Source organism: Clarias gariepinus, chromosome 3 (assembly GCF_024256425.1).
Source record: "Clarias gariepinus isolate MV-2021 ecotype Netherlands chromosome 3, CGAR_prim_01v2, whole genome shotgun sequence".
Classification (NCBI taxonomy): Eukaryota; Metazoa; Chordata; class Actinopteri; order Siluriformes; family Clariidae; genus Clarias; species Clarias gariepinus.
The window spans coordinates 11,197,621-11,222,166 of NC_071102.1; the positions used below are offsets into that span (position 1 = coordinate 11,197,621).

Here is a 24,546-nt window from a genome sequence, read left to right on the forward strand (position 1 = left end):
AGTAGGGCCGTAGAGACCAATGGTGACTATTGTATTTATTCCCAACCTTGGTAGGACCTCCGGTCAATATTCACACGCTCATTCACACACTTTGGGCAATTTGGGATCGCAAGTAAGCCTTCCTTAGTACCCAGAGGAAACCCACCAAGCATGGGGAGAACATGCACACAGACCCAAGATGGGAATCGAACCCTCGACCTTGGAGGTGCAAAGCCACACTGCTAAGTATTGGATAGTGTTATATAAATTACAACTACATGTGAAATGCTATTATATATAAGTTTTACATACAGTATATATTTTCAGACAACTTTAGTAGTTTCATAGACATTAACCAATTTGTTATTCTACATTAAATTGTATATTTGATGTAAATCGACATATTTAAGCCAGAATGAGCTCCATCTTTACCAAGCCCTGCACAATCACTCTGATTCACGCACTGCGGCTGTTTATGGAATCCTGCCAGCAGCTCTTTACAGGTGCTGTACATCAGCGCCTCTCCTCCAGCAGACCTTCCCCCGGCCCGGGAGTCGAATGTACATGGCTTGATTATGTCCCTGTCTTGCAGAGAAGTGCTTTGAAGGCCTGCGGCTTTCACAGCGCACCGTGTGAAGCCCTGACCCGGCACTCTGCCTCCATCTGTGGGCCTGAGAGGCTGCGTGGCTCTGCTAGTTCCCTGCTTCATTAAAGAGACACCCTTGGGAAGCCTAGCTGAAGGAGCAAGCAGGGAAGGAAAGAGAAGAAATAAGACAAAGTAAAGAGGAGAGGGGAAATCTGAAGGAAGCAAGTAACATGCTCAGACATTACGAGGTGTCCTCAGGTTGTATAGATAGCTCATTAATGACAGAAAGAAAATGCAGGCTTGCATGTTCAATTCGGTTCAGAGGGAGGAGGGAGTGATCTAACAGAAGCGTTGCTTTATTCCCACACTGGTAATGCTTTAGCACTGAGAACGCTTGCTCGCACGCACCCCCACCCCCCTCCTTCACCCTCAGCCTTCTCATCCCCTCCCCCAATCGCTTGCTTTCTCTCTACGCGTCTCTTTCGTGACATATGGACCATCCTCTGTGGTGGCGGTTCCATTTATTGTGCAGCGTTAGTCTTAGCAGCTATGCCAACGGCTGCAGAATGCACTAAAATCCCTGCCGCTAACCAGCCAGAGGCCTCCAGCTACAGCAAGATTCATTTAGAGATGACGAGTTTCAATCGGCATTAAATTAATGTATTCAGCCAAGCCCCGTATGGACTCGGCCTTATGTTGTGCGATATGTAAGGAATAAAACACAACAGAGCGTGCTGTTATAGGACAATGATCAATGGTGGTGCAATTCGCCCAAATTCATTATTCTTTAATAACATTATATCCCAAAGTGTTTTATCCCTTTGCTACTACAGCAGTTTGTCAGCAATAAACTTTCCGTCACCATTGGCGCCCATGGCCCCTAGTTGGACTAGCGAGGTTTCTAGATGGATTAATGGATACGTTATATTATTATTGCATGTGACCATTTTATTGTTGGGTTTATGGTTGAGGAAGATCCATGAAGCAAGTTAGTTCCTTTTTTCACTTACTCGAAACAGCTGGTCCCTCAACAGTCCCTGTTTTCTTGATGTTTGTCATGTTGCTGAACCCAGGTCGAGCAAAGTGCTCTGTCCGGATGTCTCTCCAATGGCAGAAAACGGTTACACCCGAGTCTCCGTACAGAAATATTATACGAACATCTCAGAGGAAACCTCACCAACTCAACAATTCTATGTACCTGTATCTCTTTGTAAAATGTCAGAGTTTTATTCCCTTGTACAGTGTCTGATATACAACACCATGCGAGGTACTGTAGTTATTACTAGAGCTGTGTGTCATGGGTACACTATTGATTCAATTCAATTATTGTTCAGGACATTGGCGATTTTCAATTCAATTTCATTCAATCGCACTAATGTCACCTGCCTGATTTGTTGTGTAACTTGTGTTGTTTTAAATACAGTATGTCTTATAATCTTTTTGCCTGCCAAGCATCTGCTCCACACTCCATTCCATTAGGTTGGTAGATTGCACCCGACCTAGATAAACTCAAAAAGAAAATAAGAATGGATACTCTCACAAAACACAAGTATTTGCAGAAGACGGAACTAGTTTGTATTTTCTGAAAAAGCTCTGGTAGATTTTTAAGGAGTTAATCCATTTTAGAGCATTTAACTTTTTTAAGTTAAAAGATTTTAAAAGTTTCTATCATTTTTTAATCAAAAATGGACTCATTGATTTAATTAACTGAATCAAGCAACAAAGAACCCAACAACCTGCATAATCATAAAAAGATTAATATTGGAAAAATGAAATTTCCAAATCATGATATGAATATGACATCTGATATAATTAAGTTTAAAGATTAACTGTACTTCTTAGGTATCACAAACATTTTAAATACAATGTGTTAATACAAGCAAAATATCAGTTACTTAATACTATTAGAGTTAGCACCAGTATGCTAAGTTGGTTATCAGTAGCAGTATTATGCACGTGAACACATTGCTTAAATATCTTGCAGTCAACCTATGCTATGCTTACATCACATTTTACTCATTACACTACAGCACCACTGTCTCTGCAGCAGACCTTAATAGCAACTGCTGACTGATCTGAGGATTACGTACAGTATGGACTTTGGCCTGAGCATGTACTGTAGGCGGATGTATGCAGCTTAAATCCTTGCTAACTTCCATGCTAACACTCAAGCACAACTCTGACTGCACTCAATCATGTCCAGGCGAGACGAGGCCATGGGTCAGTCAGGGCATCATAACACACTGAGCACCAAATGAATTGTAGCGAGATCAATAGCTATAACTCATAGGAAAAATAACGATATACTTGCGGATGAAAAAAAAAAAGGTTAGCAAACCAAAATATTGTGTGTCCTGAAAATGTCTTTGTGTTCTTACGGTGTCACTTGTTTTGGAGCTCACCCACATCTCCACATTTCTGTGTTACTGTGATGTAGCAGTGCACATCAGTTTTAAAGCACTGATGCTAAAAAAAACACATCCATGGAGCTACTTGAAGGTTCTTTCCACAACCTGACCTGAATGACACTGCATTTGAGCCTCTAGAACAGCTCAATCTGATCCTCGAGGTATGAGAAATACGTGCTTCAGGACTTCTTTGTCCTGGCACCAAGGTGGTGGAATGAACTCCCATTGCTGTCAAAAACAGCTGAGTCACTGGCTAGCTTCTAAGGAAGACTAAAACCTAGCTCTTAAAGGAGCACTATAAAAATGTGTCCTGTTTTCTTGCTGTACCAGCTCAAGGTTTGGCATGATAGGATTATCACATCCTGACCTATTTGTACTTTGTGTTTAATGGAGATTTCTGCCAATCAATCTGCATAAAGATGTTTTATAACTCGTTGTACTCGCTGTAAATGATCATTCTGCCATATTTCACACGTCTTCGGGTTAAATCTACCCAAAAATCATTTGACCCTACATTAAAGGGAAGCTATTATGCAAAATCCACTGTATAGTCATTTTTTGGCATGGTGTAAGTCTCCAGTGTGAGTGTACAAACACATTCCCAGCTTCTTTTTTTTTTTGGTTTTGTATTGGCATCATTTAAACAAGCCAATTAGATTTTTATATAAGAAGATATCATATTAGAAGAAACTCTACACCTGCATGTACTGTAGCTCAGCTCTGCTGTTTTACGGAAGATTGTGGCTCAGCACTAGCTCATTTACATAGACACTGAAATGGCACATTTGGCAAAGAAGTGACATAAAGGAGTTTAGGATATAAAAATGCATTATCTGAGGGGTAGTCCAGCTGGAAGCATTAACAGACACTTTGGGGGAGCTTGGTGAAGTAACAGTAGAATACAGGACCTTTAAAGATACTATGGAGAACATAAGGAAAATAAAAACGCTGTTACAAGGATAGAACTGTTGACCATCTAAAGAGCCTTTGAAATAAAAAAAAAATTACAAAAATGCTATTTTGCACAAAACAAATAACATAAATTAACGTACAATTGTACAATGTAAAATATATCTACTACCACAGAGAGTTCGCCAGGCAAATCCTTTATTCTTTATAATGCACTCTTCTAGGGATGCACCGAAATGAAAATTCTGGGCCGAAAACGAAACCGAAGTTTTTGGATGCACTTGGCCGAAAACCGATACCGAAACCGAAAATGGCTTCATTAAAAAACATGTTTAAAATATTTTCTTTTTGTTTGTATTAAAAAAACTAAAAATTAATTAAGCAATCAAACTTTTATTGATAAAAAATAACAGTAATAAGGCTGTTTAACAATAACAAAACTTGCTTCCAAGTGCTTCCAAACCGCCGACATACTCCGTGTTTGATGCGTAATGACAGCGCGAACGAGACGGGAGGATGGGAGAGGCGTGGCGACAATTTCGGCTTTTATTTTCGGCGCTTTCTTACGTTTCGGCCGAAACCGATAATGCTATTTCGGCCGAAAATTTTCGGCGGCCGAAATTTCGGTGCATCCCTACACTCTTCGGATTGCATGGGAAAATATTTTTAGGACTTTTTCCAAGACGTTTTTTTACTTTTGTGATTTTATTAATTAATTTATTTTTATTGTTGTAATTTTTGTGTTGCAATGAATGAAGTTATTAGAAATAGGGAAAAATTATTTGGTTATATATCGCGTTCATTTGTGTGGTCATTCACATATAGCCAGACTGACTCCAAAATCATTTAAAAAAAAAAAAAAAATTTATTCATTTATGTTTGCATTTAAAGTTGTGAACTATTTCTTTTTCTTCATAATGTTACAGGTGGGTGTGCTCTAAACTATTTACACAGCACAGCTTTCCATGTGGTACGAGTAAATTGTATGCTTGTGTAAAGCTGCTGTGCGACAATGACAATTGTTAAAAGCGCTATATAAATATAACTGAATTAAATTGAATATGCTCAGTTGGTTTAGAATTGTAATAAAATCTGAAAAAAGTGACCAAATCAGGATATTTATAAATTCTTGATAAAATAAAATCGCAATACAAATTAAATTAGCACCCAGGTATCGTAATAATATCGTATTGGGAGTCCCTGGTGATTCCCATCCCTGTATGATGTCTAGGGTAATAACTTTTCCAAAAAGTGCATATAAACCTTTAAAAACTCAAATTAAGTTATTTAAACAGATAAAAGTGCAAAATTACAAAGAATACATATTTTATACAGTAAAAAAAGTTCCTGTTTTTTCTTGTGGTATTTTTGTACATTTCCAAATGTAGTTTTCACCAAATTAAGGGTTAAAGGTACTATGCTATACTACTATAAACACCTTAGCCTTAGACATTGACATGGCTTGCAATATACTGTAATAAAGAAAACACAGGACTTGACACAGTTCAATTTAATTTAATTCTGATATTTAAAAAAATCTTTCAATTCACTATGTAAGAAATCAGACATGACAGAAAGTTGTAGCCTAAGAAAACAATCAATGTCAAGGTGATGAAGGTCACCGCGGTCTACAATCGTACAGTTACATCTAATGTTCATGAGAGTAGAGAGTTCCTAGTGTCACTTCTGTAACATAAGCATAAGCAGCCGTTCCATCACCTGGCCACGCTCTTTCCTCTCAAAGTTATGATAGAGATGCAATTTGGATGCAAAATCTGAAACATTTCCTGGGTCACAGTACTTTACAGTTAGACTGCTCTAACATTGGAGACCCTCTTCATACTGTAAAAGCTAAACAAACATTTTGTCAAACATATCTGTTTATATGGTTCCTCCACCATACAATCCCTAAACAGTTACTACAGATATTACAGTACTGTGATAGAACAAGTGTTTTAATATAATCCTTGAAGCTGTAACTTCTGACAGAGATGCTGCTAAAGAACACAAACTAAGACACATCAACACAGTGTTCTTTATGACATCGCCAGTAACAACCAACTACTTTCCTCCTCACAGTGATTAGCAGACTGAGAGTTGAAATCTATTTTTGTACCAATTTCTAAATACGGTGATCTATAACGTGGATTATGAGATCCACACATTTTTCTTTCTTATATCTTTAGTAAAAAAAATTTTCTTCTTCTGCTCAGGGTCAGAGTGGATCCACAGCCTGTTCAAGGTGAGAATTCACCCTGGGTATGACACCGGGCTATCACAGGGTACGATGTTCACACACTTTGGATTAAACTCAGGGACCAAGGAGATGTGCGGTGGCAATGAAACTTCATTCTGTTTCTTCTTTTACCAGCTTTTGTGTACTTTTTGGTTTTAAAATGTAATACTCCTGACGTTACAGGTGGCCAGTAGGGGGCGCATTGGACGATGGAGACGCGCCACTTCAGGACACCAGATCGGTCCAAGCGCGCGCGCGCGCACCCACACACGCATATATATATATATATATTTTTTATAAGAAATGACATTTTGTTCCAGTGCCAGCCGCAGTCTCGTGATGCGCAATATCCTGATTTCACGCTTTAAACAGACGCAATAAGCTGATGAAATACTGACAAATGCAGGAGCAACTTCAATCCATGTCTCGTAATGTGGACAAGTCAATGTCAGCATCGTGCCACTCAGTGCAAAAGTGTCCAAGAGATTACAGATCTGTCCAAACTGTCTCAGCGCACTGTCAGTGTGTGTGTGGAAATGAGACACAGCCCGTGATCCTCCCAGCTGAGGATGAGCATCAGTGCAGCGCGTACAGAAAGCATCCAAGGTGCGTAACACACTCACTCACACACACACACACACACACACACACAGATAGAGAAATGGGCACAAAAGCGCACAGACCTGTCTGTCCTTTGCCCAGTGTCTTCTCCAGCCGGTACGGTCCCACGTAGGACGCGTGCTGCGCGCTGCTCTCTTTCCCCGATAAAGAGGACATTTTGACTTTAGAGTGGAACAGGAGCGATGCTTCAGCGATCAGCTGCGAGTCCGCTATGTAGGGCTTTCTCAAGGCCAGCAGGAGCAACTCCTTCCCCGCCCAGCTCTCTCTCTCTCTCTCTCTCGCTCGTGCGCTGATCTGCCTTTCTCCTCCTGCAGATGACGCAAGAGAGCGAACGCGCGCTTGTGGGTTGCCAGATTAGTATAACTTCCCATTATTTACCTGCTTGACAGGTTTTGTTAATTTAATTCGTTCTAGTCAAAGAAGAAATTCTCACCCCATTAATTGGGACGTTGGTGGTTCAGTGATACTGTAGGTATCTCATCCTCTATGGGGAAGACGCTGGTCCGATTCTCACCTGATGCCCAAACCCCAGTCGCTGGACACAGTCCCAGTCCCAGTCCCGAACCCCGGACAAAAGAGGAGGGTTGCGTCAGGAAGGGAATCTGGTGTAAAACCAGCGGCCAAGTTGTTGTGCGGCTCCGCCGTGGCGACCCCTTGACGAGAACGGCAGAAAGATTAGCAATAATTTGTTCAAGTCTGATTGGGACAGGTGATGACTTTAAGCACAGTTTTACAAATCTCAGGCTTGGGATCAGAACCTCATCCAGTATTTGTGCTTTGGGCATTAGGTGGGAAATCATCCCAGGCCTTTCTCAAAGAAGGTGAGAAACTACCACTAAGTCACAAATGCCCAATTTATGTGGTATGATTACATTCTTATAAAAGCATTGGACTAAAGGTTTTGTTTCCATTTACACCACGTTAAAGAACAAGCTGTTATGATTTTTAGCTGGGTCTAATTACTTTTAATATTGTGGAACATCTGCGAGAAATTAATAAGAAAAAAGTTACAGAGAAGCCAAGAAAAAAAAGGAAAAAAAAAAACTTCTTTCATGAAGACTTTCCTGTGGTGGAAAATGTGCTGATACCTGAGACTCATTCCATAAATGATAAATAACTGCTGAATAACCATTTATAGTTCTGCTATAAGAACCTGCCACTGAGCCACCACTGCCCATAAAACATTTGAATATTGTAAGGCCGTCATTTTCCTGTGAACATTTAGTGAGTAAAACGCCTGATCCTTGAAAAAAAAAAACGACTAACAACTTGTCTCTGACTTGGAATAATGGACGTCTGTGGGAACTGTACAGTACACACAATCATTCACAATACTGCTTGCATATTACAGCAAATCAGTTCTTGCCACACACCCCGTACAGCCCTGAATTCACTTCAAACTATTTCCACATCTTTGGGCTTTTAAAGGAGTTCCTGGGAAGCCAGCATTTTATCAGACGTAAAGCAGCCAGTCTGATCATGTCCTCAATTATTGAGAAAATATTCTGCCTTGATGGTATCCATGACCTAATGAAAACCTGGGAAAAGTGCATTAGTGTAGGCGGGGATTATACACAGATAAAGGTAGTTTTTAGTCTCATAACCGTGTTTTGGTTTTCTGCACAATCAAAAGTCCCACTGAAATGTCAACACCTGGGCATCACACCCCAACCTCAAGCCACAATACAGGAAGCACACAAATGTATAGAATGTCCTTGTATGCTACAGCTTTACGTTTTCCCTTCAGTGGAACTAAGATGTCTAAGCCTGTTCCAACATGGCGATACCCCTATGCACAACGTGAACTCCTTGAAGACATGGTTTGCCAATGTTGGTGTGGAAGAACATGAGTGCAAATCCCTGACTTCAACCCGACTCCACACCTTTGTGATGAACTGGAACACAGACTGCACCCCGGGCCTACTCACCTGACAGCAGTGCCTTACCAGACTAATGCTCTTGTGGCTGAATGAGCACAAATCCCCACAGCCATGCTTTAACATCTAATGGAAAGCCGTCCCAGGAGAGTGGAGATAATTTTAAGAGCAAGTGGGACTAAACCCGAAACGTGATGGTACAAACATTTGGCAATTATAGTGTTTTTTTTTTTTTTTTTTTACTGTTTGTTGTTTTATTCGTCATGTTATTTGTTGTTTATCTGATGAAATCATTATGCATTTCCTTTTAAAATTTTAGTATTGCAGATTTTGATTTAGAACTGCAAACCAATAGTTGGTGATCTACGTATATTTGAATCATAAACACCCTCTAACAAAAGGAATTTTTAAAAAAGTGTTGAATACTGCACTCTGGCAACCCTCCAAACTCACAGAGCATAATTCCTGCTGGCTGAAAATGCACCTGTTTCTAATCCCATTACTGAAATCCATATCCATATCAGGATGTATCTCTGCGGTTACGGATTAAAAAAAATTTTTCTGATACTGTATATATATTTTCTATATATTACTGCATATGTAAGTGAAATAAAATTGATTTCCTTGCTGGTGCAGAAGAAATCACAAACCAAAGCATAAACTGTAAAATGCAACACAGTGCCTGGCACAAGCATTCAACACCACCGAACTTCTCTTCAGGCTCTACAGTGGAGTTATAATCTCTATGATCATTTACAAGTAAAAAACAAAATGAGTTTGCTAAAATTAGAGCGGCTATCAGAAGTCACATAGGGTGATTCCAGCATGACATTTGGACTCGATTGGGAAACAAAATGCCTCAGAGCATGGACACGCTTAGTAGCGGCAAATTCATTTGCGTAAATGTTAATGTAATCTTGTCATCTTAAGACAAACATTCATTTATGTTTCGTTCATTTTCTATACTGTTTATCCTATACAGGATTATAGGAAGCCTGAAGCCTATTTTAGCAAACTTTAGGTACTAAGCATTCAACCTGGACAGGGTGCCAATCCATTGCAGGGTACACACATACTGTACACAATCATTTATATACTATGTGTAATTTGGGGATACAGATTATCCTAATCTTTGGACTGTGGGAGGAAAGCCACCAAGCACGGGAAGAACATGCAAACTCTATGCGCACAGATGCAGGACTTGAACCTAGTCGGGAATCAAACCCGGACCCTGAAGGTGCGAGGCCACAGTGCTAACCAATAAGCTGAAATCAAAGAAATCTACAAAATTCATATATAAACAAATCCTTCCTCAAAATATTTAACATTTTAACAGCATTATGGTAGTGACATTAAACATTTTTGAGTACATAGTTTTCACCATGTCTGTGAATTTTAAAGGCAACTGTAGTGTAACACATGTACCATGAAAGAGACTGTAAAATGTGTACTGTATATTTGAAAATATTTTAGAAATAAATGATTAAGGATAAACTGTGTCATATACAGTAATTGATGTTATGGATGTGACATGTCTGAAATCAATCCTTCTTTATACACTGTAGAACATGCTTGAATAACGAATTTAAACATGAAACATTTGAAATAGTAGTAATGAAAAAGCTACGTATAAAATTATGTTGTCTGCTTTTCTTTGTAGTTTTTATTATTTTTTGTGGTTCTTTGTGCTTCTTGACATTCACCATTAGACTTTTGGACTGTATAATTTAAAAGTATATGTCTAGTCAATAAAGGCAGACACATATGTATACTGTAAGTATGTATAAGTTCAAGTTCAAGTTCAAGTTCAAGTAGGCTTTATTGTCATTACAACCATATACAGTTAGTACACAGTGAAACGAAACAACGTTCCTCCAGGACCAAGGTGCTACATGCAACATAAATTTACGACATAAATTAACATAGACACTAAACTAGCTAACCAAGAGGCCTAGTTAACTGGCTAGCAGAGACAGGACAGAGAGACCTAACATAAATTACAACATAAATTAACAATAACTAACTAGCTAAGTAACATTTTTATAGACAACATAAAGTGCACGTGCAAATGTGCAAACAAGAGCAACAACAAAGTGACAGTGCGCAACCACGACATAACCGAACATAAAATATGGTGTTGAGGTAGTGGGTAAACATAAACATTCCTTAAAACAGCAGCAAGATTTGAGGAATTAGTGCAAAAATGTAGTCCAGTAATGATCATTGTGCAAAAAGATTGTTAAAAACAGTGAAGCATTTACAGGTTGGTGTGTACGATAATTTGGTGGTGTAGGTCAGTGTGTCTGCACTTGTGTTGATTAGTCAGTCCAGTCTCAATATTTTGAGGTAGTTGAGTTAAGCTGTGTGATAATGTTTGTGTTTGTGTGTGTGTGAGTGTGTTTGTGTTTATCAGTCCAGTCCCTTTTTGTTGAGGAGACGGATGGCTTGTGGAAAAAAGCTGTTGCACAGTCTGGATGTGTGTGCCCGAATGCTTCGGTACCTTTTTCCAGATGGCAGGAGTGTGAAGTGTATGTGAGAGGGGTGTGTCCGATCAGCCACAATGCTGGTGGCTTTGCGGATGCAGCGTGTGGTGTAGATGTCTTCAATAGAGGGGAGAGAGGCCCCGATGATCTTCTCCGCTGTCCTCACTATCCGTTGTAGGGTTTTGCGATCCGATATGGCACAATTCCCAAACCAGACAGTGATGCAGCCGCTCAGGATGCTCTCGATAGTTCCTCTATAGAAGGTGGTCAGGATCGGTGGTGGAAGCTGGGCCTTCCTCAGTCTTCTCAGAAAGAAGAGACGCTGTTGGGCTTTCTTCTGTAGGGAGCTGGTGTTGAGGGACCAGCTGAGGTCCTTCTCTAGGTGGACACCCAGGAATTTGGTGCTTTCGACGATAAATATAAGTAATATATATCGATAATGTATAAGTAATATTTTAGCACCAGTTTGGTTTGGGTGTAAGTGTGTGCATGCTGGTGACCTGAAAGGAATGTTAACCCCGTTCAGGGTGTATCCAACCAAGCCCCTTCCTCTAGACGTCCAATAACCCCAAACTGTATATCATAAAGTAAAATGTTTAATTAAAAATTATTATAATTCATTTTATTTTGTTAAACGTTTAAAAAAAATTCAATATAAGACATTTACTTATGGTCTGTCTTTTTTTAGTACATGAAAAGCTAGCTGACTAGTAAGAAGAAAATTTGAATGAGAAAATGAAGAAACAAATGACATTTTCACCAGGTCTGCTAATAAAATGCCCATGGGCAGTAAAGATAAACTGAAATTATGACAACAGCTACATATAGTTTAGTTGCTTCTGGGGATCCAAATCACTTGTGCATGCTGTGCGGATAGAAGCTAGCAAATAAGGCTAAGAAAACTTTAAAGTTACTTTAGCACTTGGAGACCAAACATCCTACTCTGAAGGAACAAACGAGGCGGAGTACACCGTGGATGGGGTAACAATCCATCGCAGGACAGACACACATACAGGACACACACACTCATTCACACATTATCGGCAATTTGAGAACGACAGTTGGACTTATCTGCATGTAAGCAATTTCCCTTTAAATTCAATTCCAATTTTCTCCCTAATTTAGTCGTGGCCAATTCCTTCCCGTCACTAGGAGGCTCCCACATTAAGGCTACTACTACCACTCAGTCAAGAAGCCCGAAGACCATCCCTTGTTTCCTCCGAACCGCGTGACGTCAGCCGACCGCATCTTTTTGAACTGCTTGCTCACGCACCGTTAGGAGCGGAGTAACACACTCGGAGGAAAGTGCTAGGCACTCCTTTCGCATGCGTGAGCTCACAGACGCCCCTGATTGGCTGTAGAGCCGTGATTAATGTGGGAGCGCAAGTACCTCTCATCCCTCCCCCCTGAGAGAGCTCGGCCAATCAGCTCTCTCTGTGCCTCCGGCTGTGAGAGGAAAACAGCATCACCCGGGGTTCGAACCAGCGATCTCCAGATGTTAGGGCGAGCACGTTACCACTGCCACTCGGAGGCTCTAAATTTAAATTTAAAGGGAATTCTCCCTTTAAATTTAAGCAATTTCCCTTTGGGATTAATAAAGTTATTTGAATCTTTGAATCTTTGAATGTCTTTGTACTGTGGAAGGAAACCGAAGTACCTGGTCGCCTTGCACCTCCATGGTCTGGGTTCGATTCCCGGCCAGGCTCGATTTCCGTCTCTGTGTGCATGGAGTTTGCATGTTCTCCCCGCATGTCCGGGTACTCCGGTTTCCTCCAACAGTCCAAAGACATGATAGACTAGGTTAATTGGTGTTCTCAAATTGCCCGTAGTTTGTGAGTGTGTGTATATGTGTGTGCTCTGCGATGGATTGCTGTCCTGTCCAGGGTGTACCCCGCCTTGCCCTCAGTCTTCTGGGATAAGCTCCAGGCCCCCACGACCCTGAATACAGGATTAACTGGTAAGGATGATGAGTGCAATGAAACCTTAAAATTTGTAACAATTTTGTGTGAACAAGTTTTGAAATTCCATGCTCTTAAAAGTTATTGAAGTTTGGTTTAAAACAGTCATTAGACATGCAACCAAGAGGCCAATGGAAATTCTGAAGATGCTGAAGAGACCCAAAGCTCAGATGAAAGAAAGCGTTCATACTGTATGACTACCTTACTCTGGGTTTACTATACCTATATACTGGAACGACTATACCTATAATAAAGCATGGTGGTGGTATCATGTTTTTGGTTACATTGGAGGAAGGTTGGAGGTATAAAGGCAGAATTAAACCAAGAACCATCAGCCACTTCTGGGATAAAGGCTGTCCCATCTGGGTAGTGGCTATCTTCTAAGGATATAAAGAACAAGTATCAAAGTCCAGTATCAAAAAGGTAAAGGTATATGTTCACAATGTGAATGTAAAGGTACATTGATTGTGTTCTACATAGATAGCAGTCATTCTTTTTGTTCATATTTATGCTTGTAGTTCACCTGATTTTGCTTAGTATCCTCCCACATTACATAACCATCTAATTTGTCAAACCTAGCTTTTTTGTTCGCTTTCTCTTAAAATGCTATTGTAGTTATGGCATATGGTGACAGTAAAACTGTGCCTAAACGCCGTCACTGCTTTGGATCATTCCTGTTAAAATTCTGCCCAATGAGACAGGTATCTTTGAAAGATGTGCTTATAAAAGTAGCTGCCATCAGAATAAAATGCAGCTCTAGTGGTTCCTGGCTCTATAATCTGACACATGGACAGTCAGATGCTACCGAGAGCGTGTTGGATCTCTTTCAAAACCAGATTCCAAAGTAACACACTTCAGAGCTGCTGTGCTCTTTTGAAGTCGCTGGGAACATCTGCTCAGGTTGGAGCTCACGGTTCCACAAGGTCCCTTCCTCTCTTTCAACTTTTTGTCGAAGAAAAGCTCTGGTCTCGACAAACATACTATAAGATTGTTTTATTTAAAGAGGTAAGACAGGCACTGTGTAGATAGACAACTGCAGTGCTGTTAAAGAACTTTCGAGCAGGTTCTGGAAACTGTCCACTCAACAGATGACTCCATTAGTGAAGGGGCATTATTGGCTTGGCACATCCTCCCCTCTGGAGTGTTCCAAAGTGTCCATATGAGAGGGAACTTGTGATTAAGTCAGAGGCTGAAATGCAGTCATCGCTTTTCTGACTGGCGGAGCACACCGATGCACGCTCCACGGCTTTAAAAGGGTGGCGTGTCAGGATTTCTAGTTTGACCTTTTAGTTACAAGTAAATTCTTGATTATTTGCATCTCCATTATCCGTGACATTTCATCTATTGTTTCAGCCCTGAAATCCAGTGCAATCAATCATGACATTCTTTTATATGAAACGTGTCACTCTGTAGCTTGCTCATAGATGAGAGCAAAAATCTTACACTGTCAAATAAATCAGATTAAAGAATGTGTAATAACCTGACAGCTTTTGGGACATGAGGCTAAATAATATATTCTGGGCAATCTTGCCAGGTTTGCGTCATAAAACTAAATTAGAGCTTACTAAATAATTATATTGATAAGAGAGGGAATGGGTCATAGGGGGGTGAGAGAAAAAAGACAGACTTGTTGGCGGTTTACTATGTTAATATCTGGAGTAAATAAAAGAAAATATCAGACAAATTATAAATATCATACAGTACACTTCCAATGAATGGTGAGTACTTGGGCATCCTCTGTATACAACTATTTTGTGCTTAAAGGTACAATGTGGTATAATGTGTATCTCTGGCATACGCATGAAGGGAAATGATGGGAGTGATGCTGTTGTGTATGGACATTTAATGAGAAATCAAACATAATGAGGCATGTTGTAATAAAGAAATAATTAATCATCACTTAAAACCTGTGTTTGCTGTTACCATAGAAACAACACCCATTTTAACACCTTCCGGCCAATCAAAATTGGAAATTCGACCTGACTGAAAATATCTGTTATCATGACTACTGTAACATCATAAATGTACAACTTGTAAAGTTTCTATATACGTAAAATAATTGCCTGAGAAAACTGTAATATAAGAGCTTTATTATAGTGAAATGTTTCATATGTCCTAGTGGGTCTAGAACGAGGTTTTTTTTTCTTTCCCTTTATGTGAACCCACCTGACCTTAATGCCCCTTCTGAACCTACTCTATTTCAGGAACATCTATACTGCCCTTTCATATACTTATAGAGAAAATGTTATGAGCAAGTAAACGTGAACATATCTTCGAGTCTATATTTGTAACTCGTCAAGTAGGACAAAACCCTTTGTATTTCCTTGAAAATGCAGTTTTCTTTAAAAAAAAAAAAAAAAAAGTATTCAGTCCTTTAAAGTAACAGATTCAGTATATTTGCATTTGAGCCCCCTGGTCAAAAAAGAGTCACTTTATTAAGGGTGAAATTGTTGTTCTGCATCAATCAAAGAAAACAAGAAAGAAACAATCTTAAAAGATCCTTTGTGGAAAAAATGTGGTCAGTAAAGATATAATGAATGGCCATGATTAGGGATGACATAAACGCTTGATATAGTTGAATTGTACAAAGTTTAAAGTACAAATCACAAATATATTTTAGTGAGAGCATCTCCATGCACACAATGTGATGAGAACTCTCAGGACTGGGACTAAACATCTGTGTGGTCATACTGAAACTACTTCTTTAGAGCAGTGGAAAAGGGTATATAGTGTGATGGGACCTGATTGACCCTATTCCAGAGTGATGAGTGCATCAGGATACATTTACATTTACGGCATTTGGCAGACACCCTTGCAACTTACAGTACATAAGTGCTTTGAAGTCTCCGTCAATAAAAATATCCTTACACTAAGTAAGAGAGAAAAGCACATGAGAAAAGAGAAAAGTGATGCAGCTACTATGCAAAGTTTCCACCTTTTTTTATATCACAATTATTATATCAATAGTTCCTAATTCTAGTTCAGGGGACACCCTGTCCTGTTTGAGCAAGTTTTACCTGTTGCTTGTGTATAGAGAGTAAAGAGTGGATTGTAGAGAACCTACACTATGTGTTATATATTTAAATGTAATTCAGTATTTGGAGTGTCTAACTAAAATATGCAGCTCTGAAAAATGGATTGGACTTGTTTGCCCAGTGCATCCCACAGATGTTCAGTTGGACTGAGAAAGAATTCGGAGGCCAAATCAACACCTTGAGGTCTTTGTCAGGTTCCTAAAATCATTCCCGAACAATTTTTGTTAACCCTGGCATGAAGCGGTGTGCTGTACTTGGTCTGCAAGAATGTTAAGGTACAGTAGGTGGTACATGCCAAAGTAACATCCACATAAAAGCCAGGACCCAAGGTTTCCCAGCAGAACGTTGCCCAGAGCATCACACTCTCTCCGCCAGCATAGTGCATTCTGGAGCCATTTGTTTTTCAGATAAGTAATGCACACCCCCTCCCTCCACATGATATAAAAGAAAACCTGATTCATCAGCCCAGGCCACATTCTTCTATGACAGTCTACAGTACCTATTATAGAATGTTCTTCAGTAGAACATTTGCATTAATATTTCATTAAGGCTAGTTTCATTCTGAGATCTTCATTGTGGTTACAGGTTTTAATTCACATCATATAGTCCATTCATTTACTCTACTTAAGTTAACAGTTTATTCCGGTCAGGTTTGCAGTGGATCTTGAGAATGCTGTGTGCAAGTCAATAACGTGAGTAATAACCTAGTCCTGGAGCAACACACATGCCTAAGGGCAAATTAAATTAGCCAATACAGGAGGAAACCAGCATACCCAGTGGAAACATCCCCCACTTACTGCATTCAAATTGTTATTCTTATTCTTGGTAATTTGGCATCGGCTATTACTGCAGTGCATTAGAATTAGATTGAAAAATGCTTCAATATATTTTGTAGCCTTAGGAGTTCTGTGCACGTTGTAGAATAGTCAAATAAAATCCTAGAACAAGCTGTACATTTTCATGTGGCTTAGGCAACTTCAGAGCAATCATCACTCTCAGCGTGCCAGCTCAGTGATAAACTTGAAAGGAGCACTCCAGTTCATCTTCCTTTTTTTTTTCTGTCAGTTTATCACTTCGGTGGAGATGTGAGACGATTTTTCAATTGTTCAGCAGTCCAAGCTGAACCAAAGTGTGATGCATTCATACAGCATACCACCATCATTCTTTGCTCAGGGTGACAGACAGCTGATAGTGTGTGTACTGCTGTTGAAATAATGTGATGATACAGTATACAGAACGAATGGGCGGTTTGGGTAATACTGTATTGCATGTCATAGGCTTCACTAAACCAAGAGGCAGGGGGGCAGTTTTTAACGCATCATAAAGGTCTACCTGACTACTTCATCCTTCATTCACCGTTTGGGGTTCTGCCACTGCCCTCTTCAGGACATTCTTTCTTTAGAGAACCCAGGACTAAGAAATAATGAGTAAGTTTACCAGCGAGGCTCTGTCATAGAAAGATACGCAACAGGGTACACGTCTGTAGGAATCTGATTAACCTGTATTCTGTATATGGGTCAATATCATTATAAAGGGCCTGTGAAGTTGCATAATAATATATATATTTTTTTTAATCTAGTGAATTCATATTTACTTTTTTTTAAAGTAAACATTGGGCTGTTAAAAATGCATGTTGGTCAAGCTCTAGCACTTTTTTGATAAATAACCCGCCCGCAGACAATTTAGATTAAATTGCCAAATATGTCCACGCTGTCATGGACAAATGCAAAATAGAGTAAATACATTTTCATCACATAGTGATGATAAAATGTACGTAGATTTTCAGAACAATATACTATCTTAACAATATACAGTACAGGGTGGGTGAAAAGTAACTAGAGATTAAAAATTGGTAATAAAGTCCTTATTTTTAATACAATTTTATTGAAACAAATTGTACATTACTCTATTACATAAAAAATAAAAAAGCAAATATTTAAATGTAGGCACCAGTGGTGTAGATCCGTTTCCTGCAAAAAATGTAGGTTATTGCTGAGAACCTTCTGAATCAGTGCCTCCTCCAAGTCGTTTAGGTTTTGTCCTGTACACGTCCTCCTATGTGTCGCCCCCAGCAAAATCACATGGTGAGATCTGAATTTCTTGGAGGCCTTTATGAGGTCCACTGTGCTGGTCTAACCTCTATTCTAGTTACAGGAAAGAATGTTGACAATAATGAAATCAATTCAAAATGTGGCAAAAGTCTATGCACACATGTCCTGTCATGTAAGAATTGATGACAGGGTGGGCCATACCAGGGAGAACGTTTATTTTGCTAAGGTTTGCATTTAATGAGCACTTGGATGAACTTTAGTTAGCAAAGTGATTCACTGTTGAAGGTGACTGTGTACTGTTTATCACATATATTTAACACTTCTAAAAAGTCCTTGTATTTATTAATGGTTTACTAGGGAAGCGTGTACACATTAAACTTGACAACATCAAACTACAAACATAATGAGATGAAAATGATGAAATATAAGTGTAAACACTTCACATACTGTACATACAGCAGTTGTTTCAAATTAAAGGAAGACAAAATAATGGTGGTGATGTCACTGTTTACGGCTTACAGTTCTTCAAAAGAAGCAGTTACTTAAAAATGACAGGGCGGACAGCAATTAAAGGGGTACATACGTACAAAATGCTTTTTTATTATTATTATTGAAAAGTTATATAAAAAATCACAATTACTTGTTTTATTTAATAACTTTTTTGTAAATAATGAGAAAAAAATAATTCTGTGTTATTTAACCACCTATTGCACCCATTAAAGTTAGCAGAACAACATGTGTGACTTGACAAAGTTACGAACTTACATTTATAGCATTTGGCAGACATTGCTTTCCAGTGCAACTTACATTTTTTGTTTAATTATGGAGGGTTAAGAGCCTTGCTCAAGGGCCCAATAGTGTCAACGTTTGTTGGTGATGGGGGTTTGAACCTGGGCCTTCCAAACCATAGTCCAACACTTTAACCTCTGAGCTACACATGACCCTGTACAGCTGATCAAAGAAAATAGTAAATTTCATTATTTTGCAATACTGTATGTTCATGATAACTAGGTGATTATGTTGACACCAACAGAGCTTTTCGTTGGCAAGCTGTCCTTATGTCATGTAGACAAGTAAAAGCCTGAGACGCGTAATCGAAGATCCTATGCTAATCTGTCTTGCTTGTTTTTTTTTCCCCAATAAAATACCTTCAAGCAAAATGGTCAGTCAGAAAACCAAAAGATGCTCTTGTCTTTAATTTTTATCAAATTTGCATGATTATAGGGCAAACAATTATTATCTAAGCCGTAACTTGTTAGCAATCAAAAGAAGACTCGAATGCTAGCAGGGATAATTAGCCATGTGCTGCCTGAATAATTGTACAGTGGCTAATGCAAAATGCTGTGTTGCAATTCTAGTCCCTGCAAATCAGTGCAATTACATTAACCAGGCTCTCGTAATTACCCCCTGTCCCAATCCAGCAGTACACAGAGCTTTCCTCCAGGCCTCTGGCACGCACCGCCCACTCAAAGCTTATTCCATCAGGGTATTAGGATGCTGTTCATAACTATATTCATGTCTTATGTTTGTCATTGTCTTCTTCTTTAATCAAAAGCAATAGCTCATATTAAGTGCACAATTTGTCAAGGGGAAAAAAAGAAAAATCATTTTTAGAATTAATATCTGATTTTCATTTATGTTGAGGATTTATTTCATCATGAGTTTAATCTTTTGGATTTCGTCATTGACATGCTATAGGCAGTGGTGCTTCAGTTCCTTAGTCCGGTTCTTTCACTACATCATCTGTAGACTCCGCTCAATCCAGAGATCGCTAATTACCTGAGGCGTGCCTCTGCCATAACTCAAAGGAACCACTTTGCATTCTAACAGTGAAACCTGATCATTATCTCACTTGTTCGACGACGTCCAATGGTGATGTCAAGCTGTGATGTCAGTGTGGTACATAACCGCTAAACTCTCACATTAGCAGCTAACACATTATCGCTAAGCATGTCAGAAATATTCCAGTATGAACATATCCCTTAAAAAAAAATAATAAAAAATTTTACATTTCAAGGTCCAAGTTTCCTTTAAGGCACATATTGACTCGGTGCAGGAACAAACAGCGTTCCCCATCCTGCCACTATAATAGAACCTGTCATCAGTGTGCACTTGTTCTCGGCTTCCTATAAGCGACTTCAGCTCCTAAGGCCTTGGCTCTAGATGATATATGGTTGCGGTTAAGCCGAATCCTCCGACACAGTGATCCTAGCGGCAGTGAGCAGACACATGGATTCACCAGGGATACAAATTGGTCACTCCGGTCAAATCTATGTGACCTGTGTGTTTGCCTGAAAAAGCTTTCTTCGATTGAGGTCAGTAAAGTGTCACTGTGGGGGAACAGTAGGAGTCATAGACGCTGCGCAGCCATCAGGCCGTCGTTTCTGAGAGCCAATCACCTGACGCCTGAAAAACCTGTTCGCTGGGCTTCTCAGCTTCACACCCAGAGGCCAGTAAAAATCGACAAGGCCACGGCCGAACATTAAACCCTATAAATGCCTTTATGGCCTTTTGTGTTACATTTATGAGCTTTCTGTCGAGCGTTTACAAGCCTGATGTGCTACGGTGTACCACGATATATCAAACACACAGCAGTCCCAATCAAACAGCAATGTTCTGGGTACACCCAGGAGGCTTGTAATCTGCTTCATTAATTACACTTTTTTAAAGGAAAGCAAGGCAGATATAAGACTACGGAATAGAGGAAAATTTCATTAAATAATAATCTGAATTAAAACATAGTGCACATATGCAGAAGTACATATTTTATGACACATTATAAATGCACATATGCAGAAGTACGTATTTCATTAATGCACATATGCAGAAGTACGTATTTCATTAATGCACATATGCAGAAGTACGTATTTCATTAATGCACATATGCAGAAGTATGTTTTTCATGACTTTTAAACTAAACGCCATCAGAGTAATGGTACATTAAGAAGTGTTGCTGCATCACAGCTCCTCGAACCCTAATTCCACATTGAGATTGGGTGTATCTGTGTATAATTAGGTTATTGGGTTATGTCCATGTGAGATTCTTCCAGGTTCTCCAGTTTCCTCCCATCTCACAAAAACATACCGTGAGTTGGATTGCCTATTCCAAACTAGCCCTAGGTATACAAAAGATGTGGGAGTACTGTACCCTGTAATAGACTGGTGTCCCACCCATGACATTTTCCTTACTTGCACCCTCAGGATCGGCCCTTGATCCACTGCAAGCATGAAAAGGATAAAGTAATTACTCAAACAGACTTTTACATTTCACATCGATGGATAATCACCATTTTAGAAAGTTCAAATTACTGGGCTGCCCCAAGCAAAGAAAACATCTGGAGCTGGGTTAAGAACCTTTAGCACATTATCAAAAGCTGGATGGATAGTGTTGAACTGTCAACCTTGAGGAAGCAATGTGGTCAGGAAAAAAAATGAAATGTAGATCACATAAATACTTTGAAATTAAGTTGGATGGGGAAAATATGTTTAATAGTGAAATTCAGACCATTTCCATACACATCCAATTTGATGGGACTAAACAGCTGTGTAGCCATAAGAAAATCACTTGTTAGTGAGAATAATCAGAAAAAAAAGACTTCAAATTGTTAGGGAGCAAAAAAGATTGGTCTTTGGAGCAATGACAAAAGATCATGTGGCCTGATGAGTCCAGATTGACCCTATTCCAGAGAGATCATCAAGGTGGGATGATACGTAAGTGCGCTTACTCACCTCGATGAGAGGCAACCCCACACATGAATGGTTTTAGGATGCTTTACTGTTGTAACGATGGTAGCGCTCACCTTTTCTTCTCTGGACAAGCTTTTATCCGGATGCCCCAAACAATCAGAAAGGGGATTCATCAGAGGAAATGACTCTACTCCACTCCTCAGCAGTCCGTTCCCTGTACCTTTTGCAGAATATCAATCTGTCTCGGATGTTTCTCCTGGAGATGAACGGCTTCTTTGCTGATCTTTTTGAGATGTACTGTATGAAGGTGAGCGTGACCATCAGTCCTGTGTCATGCCAACAGTAAAGCATCGTGAGATCATTCATGTGTGGGGTCACTTCTCAGCAAGGGAGTGAGCTTACTTACAATTTTGCCTAAGAACACAGCCATGAATAAAGAATAGTACAAAAACATTCTGAGAGAGCAACTTCTCGCAACCATCAAAGAACAGTTTGGGAAGGAACAGTGCCATGATGGAACACCTTGCCATGAGGAAAAAGTGATAACTAAGTGGCTCGTAGAACAAAATATGGACATTTTGGGTTCATGGCCAGGAAACTCGCCCAAACCATAATCCCATTGAGAACTTTCTCAGGAGACAGATGGACAAACAAAACCCTACAAATTCCGACCAACTTCAAGCATTGATTATGTAAGAATGGGCTGCGCCATCAATCAGGATGTGGCCCAGAAGTTGACTGACAGCATGCCAAGGTGAATTACAGAGGTCTTAAAAGAAAAGGGGCAACACTGCAAATATTGACTCTTTTTTTGCATACACTTTGTAATTGTTAATAAAAGCCTTTGACACTTATGAAATGCTTGTAATTATATTTCCGTATACCATAGTAACATCTGACAAAAAGATCTAAAAACACTGACTTAATAAAAATTTGTATTTTCTCAAAACCTTTGTCCACGGCTGTATAACACAATTAGAAAATATCAATTACCTTGACCATGACTAATTCGATGGTGGTTTTAATTAATTGAGGAAATCAGAATAAAAATCAAGCTGGAAGAACAAAACTTGAATAAATCGTGCAGCTCTAACAACCAGTTGCAGTTTAGTGATGAAAAAGGACAGATGAAGACTGAATGATACAAACACCACCGTGTGAAATCTGCTGAAGGCTGGGAGGTGAAATCATGAGCAGTGACAGGCCCATTAGCAGCAGCGGCTCCGCTGACACAGACCTGTCCAACAGCTTCGAGCGAATTAGAGTCAGCAGCTTCCTCAGACCCAAGCCGAGTCGTGCTTAGAGTAGCAGGGGGGCCTTTCTCCTCCTTCTGCGTGCAATAAAAGCTGATTAGAGTTGAAACAGTTGGCCGGTCGTCCCCTCCTTCACAGCTGCTGGATTAGGGGCCGAAGCCTGTCATCTGTGAAATGAAATTTTGGATGGTCGAATGGGGAGAGGCCACATGTGGGTGTGTGTGTGTGAGTGCTGAGGGGGTAAAGGGGTTTGAACAGAAGGCCTGCAGATTGAAGGTTGAAAGTTCTCTTTAAATAGATAATATTCAGTGTACAATCAGATATCAGATAAATATATTTAATGGCACAAAACGCACCCCAAGCGCCCCAGCTCTTATGCTAAGCTGATGCTTATGAGTTGTCATGGTCAATGCTTTTTTAATTTTTTTTTATTCTGGTCTCTGAGCCGTGACAAACTTGTGATGACAAACTGTCATAATGAACGTTTAAATTAAAGGATCTTTAAAAATGTAACAATACAAATCAAACACAAAGAATGCACCTTTCAGTTAGAATAGCCAAAATGAATTACAGTGCAATGTTTACATGCGTATGCAGTTAGTAAATTAGTTAGAATAATATCATTTCTTTTATATAGTCTTAATATGATGTAATGTAATCAGAAATGTAAGAAAAGAATGGCTAAAAACCCCTTCCAGGACTCAAAGATTGTTCAGTTTTAAGGACAAAGAAGTACAAGAACGCAAAAACACGCCAAAGAACGCCAAGTGTTTGCAATGGTTTGTGATCCCTCATTAACAAACCAAAAAAAAGGTCCTGCTCTCATACCCACTATAAATCATCTGAAAAGAATCAGTTCACATTCATGGGATAGTCATGTTTGTATATAATCATAAGTGATATTGATTTCTTGATTACCACGCATTAAAGTCTGTAGCATATGTGTGAACTGTGTAAAAAGTGCTGGATGTTTAATCACTGGTGACGGGGAAAAAAAACATCCCAACATGATTTTTCCTTGTGGCATTAACAAAAATTGTTCTTTATGAACAGAGAACATAAAGTAGTTTCTCCATGGTGTTGTTCTGAAGAATGATTTGTTTTAAAGTGTAAATATTTCAAACAAATGTTTTAAGTTAATTTGGTCTGGATGTTGGGAAGAGACTCCACGAGAAGATATCATCAAAAGAGAATCAGCAAAAGTAAGTACATTTGTTTTAGCTCTACATCATCAGATCATCCATTTCAAAATGATGAATGAATCATTCAAGCAAAAAAATCCAATTATTTTAAAGCCATCTCACAGAAAAATATGAAACGTATATTAAAAACCGCAAGTGAAACCCTACTACAGACCAGAGCCGGGGGCCTTCACAGCTTCATCACATGCATCACACGCTGTAGAACTGGTGAACTTGTGAACCTTCTCGTATCCTGATTGAATGCAACCTTCGAATAAATCC

General features: G+C 39.4%; 1 protein-coding gene across 10 annotated transcripts in view; it reads right to left on the reverse strand.

The window, feature by feature from the left end:
• Positions 1-6,972, reverse strand: part of brsk2b (BR serine/threonine kinase 2b) — a 179,590-nt gene extending 172,618 nt beyond the window's left edge. For all 10 annotated transcript variants that reach the window (XM_053492633.1, XM_053492632.1, XM_053492626.1 and 7 more), the window contains exon 1: positions 6,802-6,972. In XM_053492633.1, coding sequence (XP_053348608.1) covers positions 6,802-6,895 — 94 coding nt within the window. In that variant the 5' untranslated portion in view covers positions 6,896-6,972. The remainder of the gene's footprint in view (positions 1-6,801) is intronic.
• Positions 6,973-24,546: the final 17,574 nt, after the last annotated feature.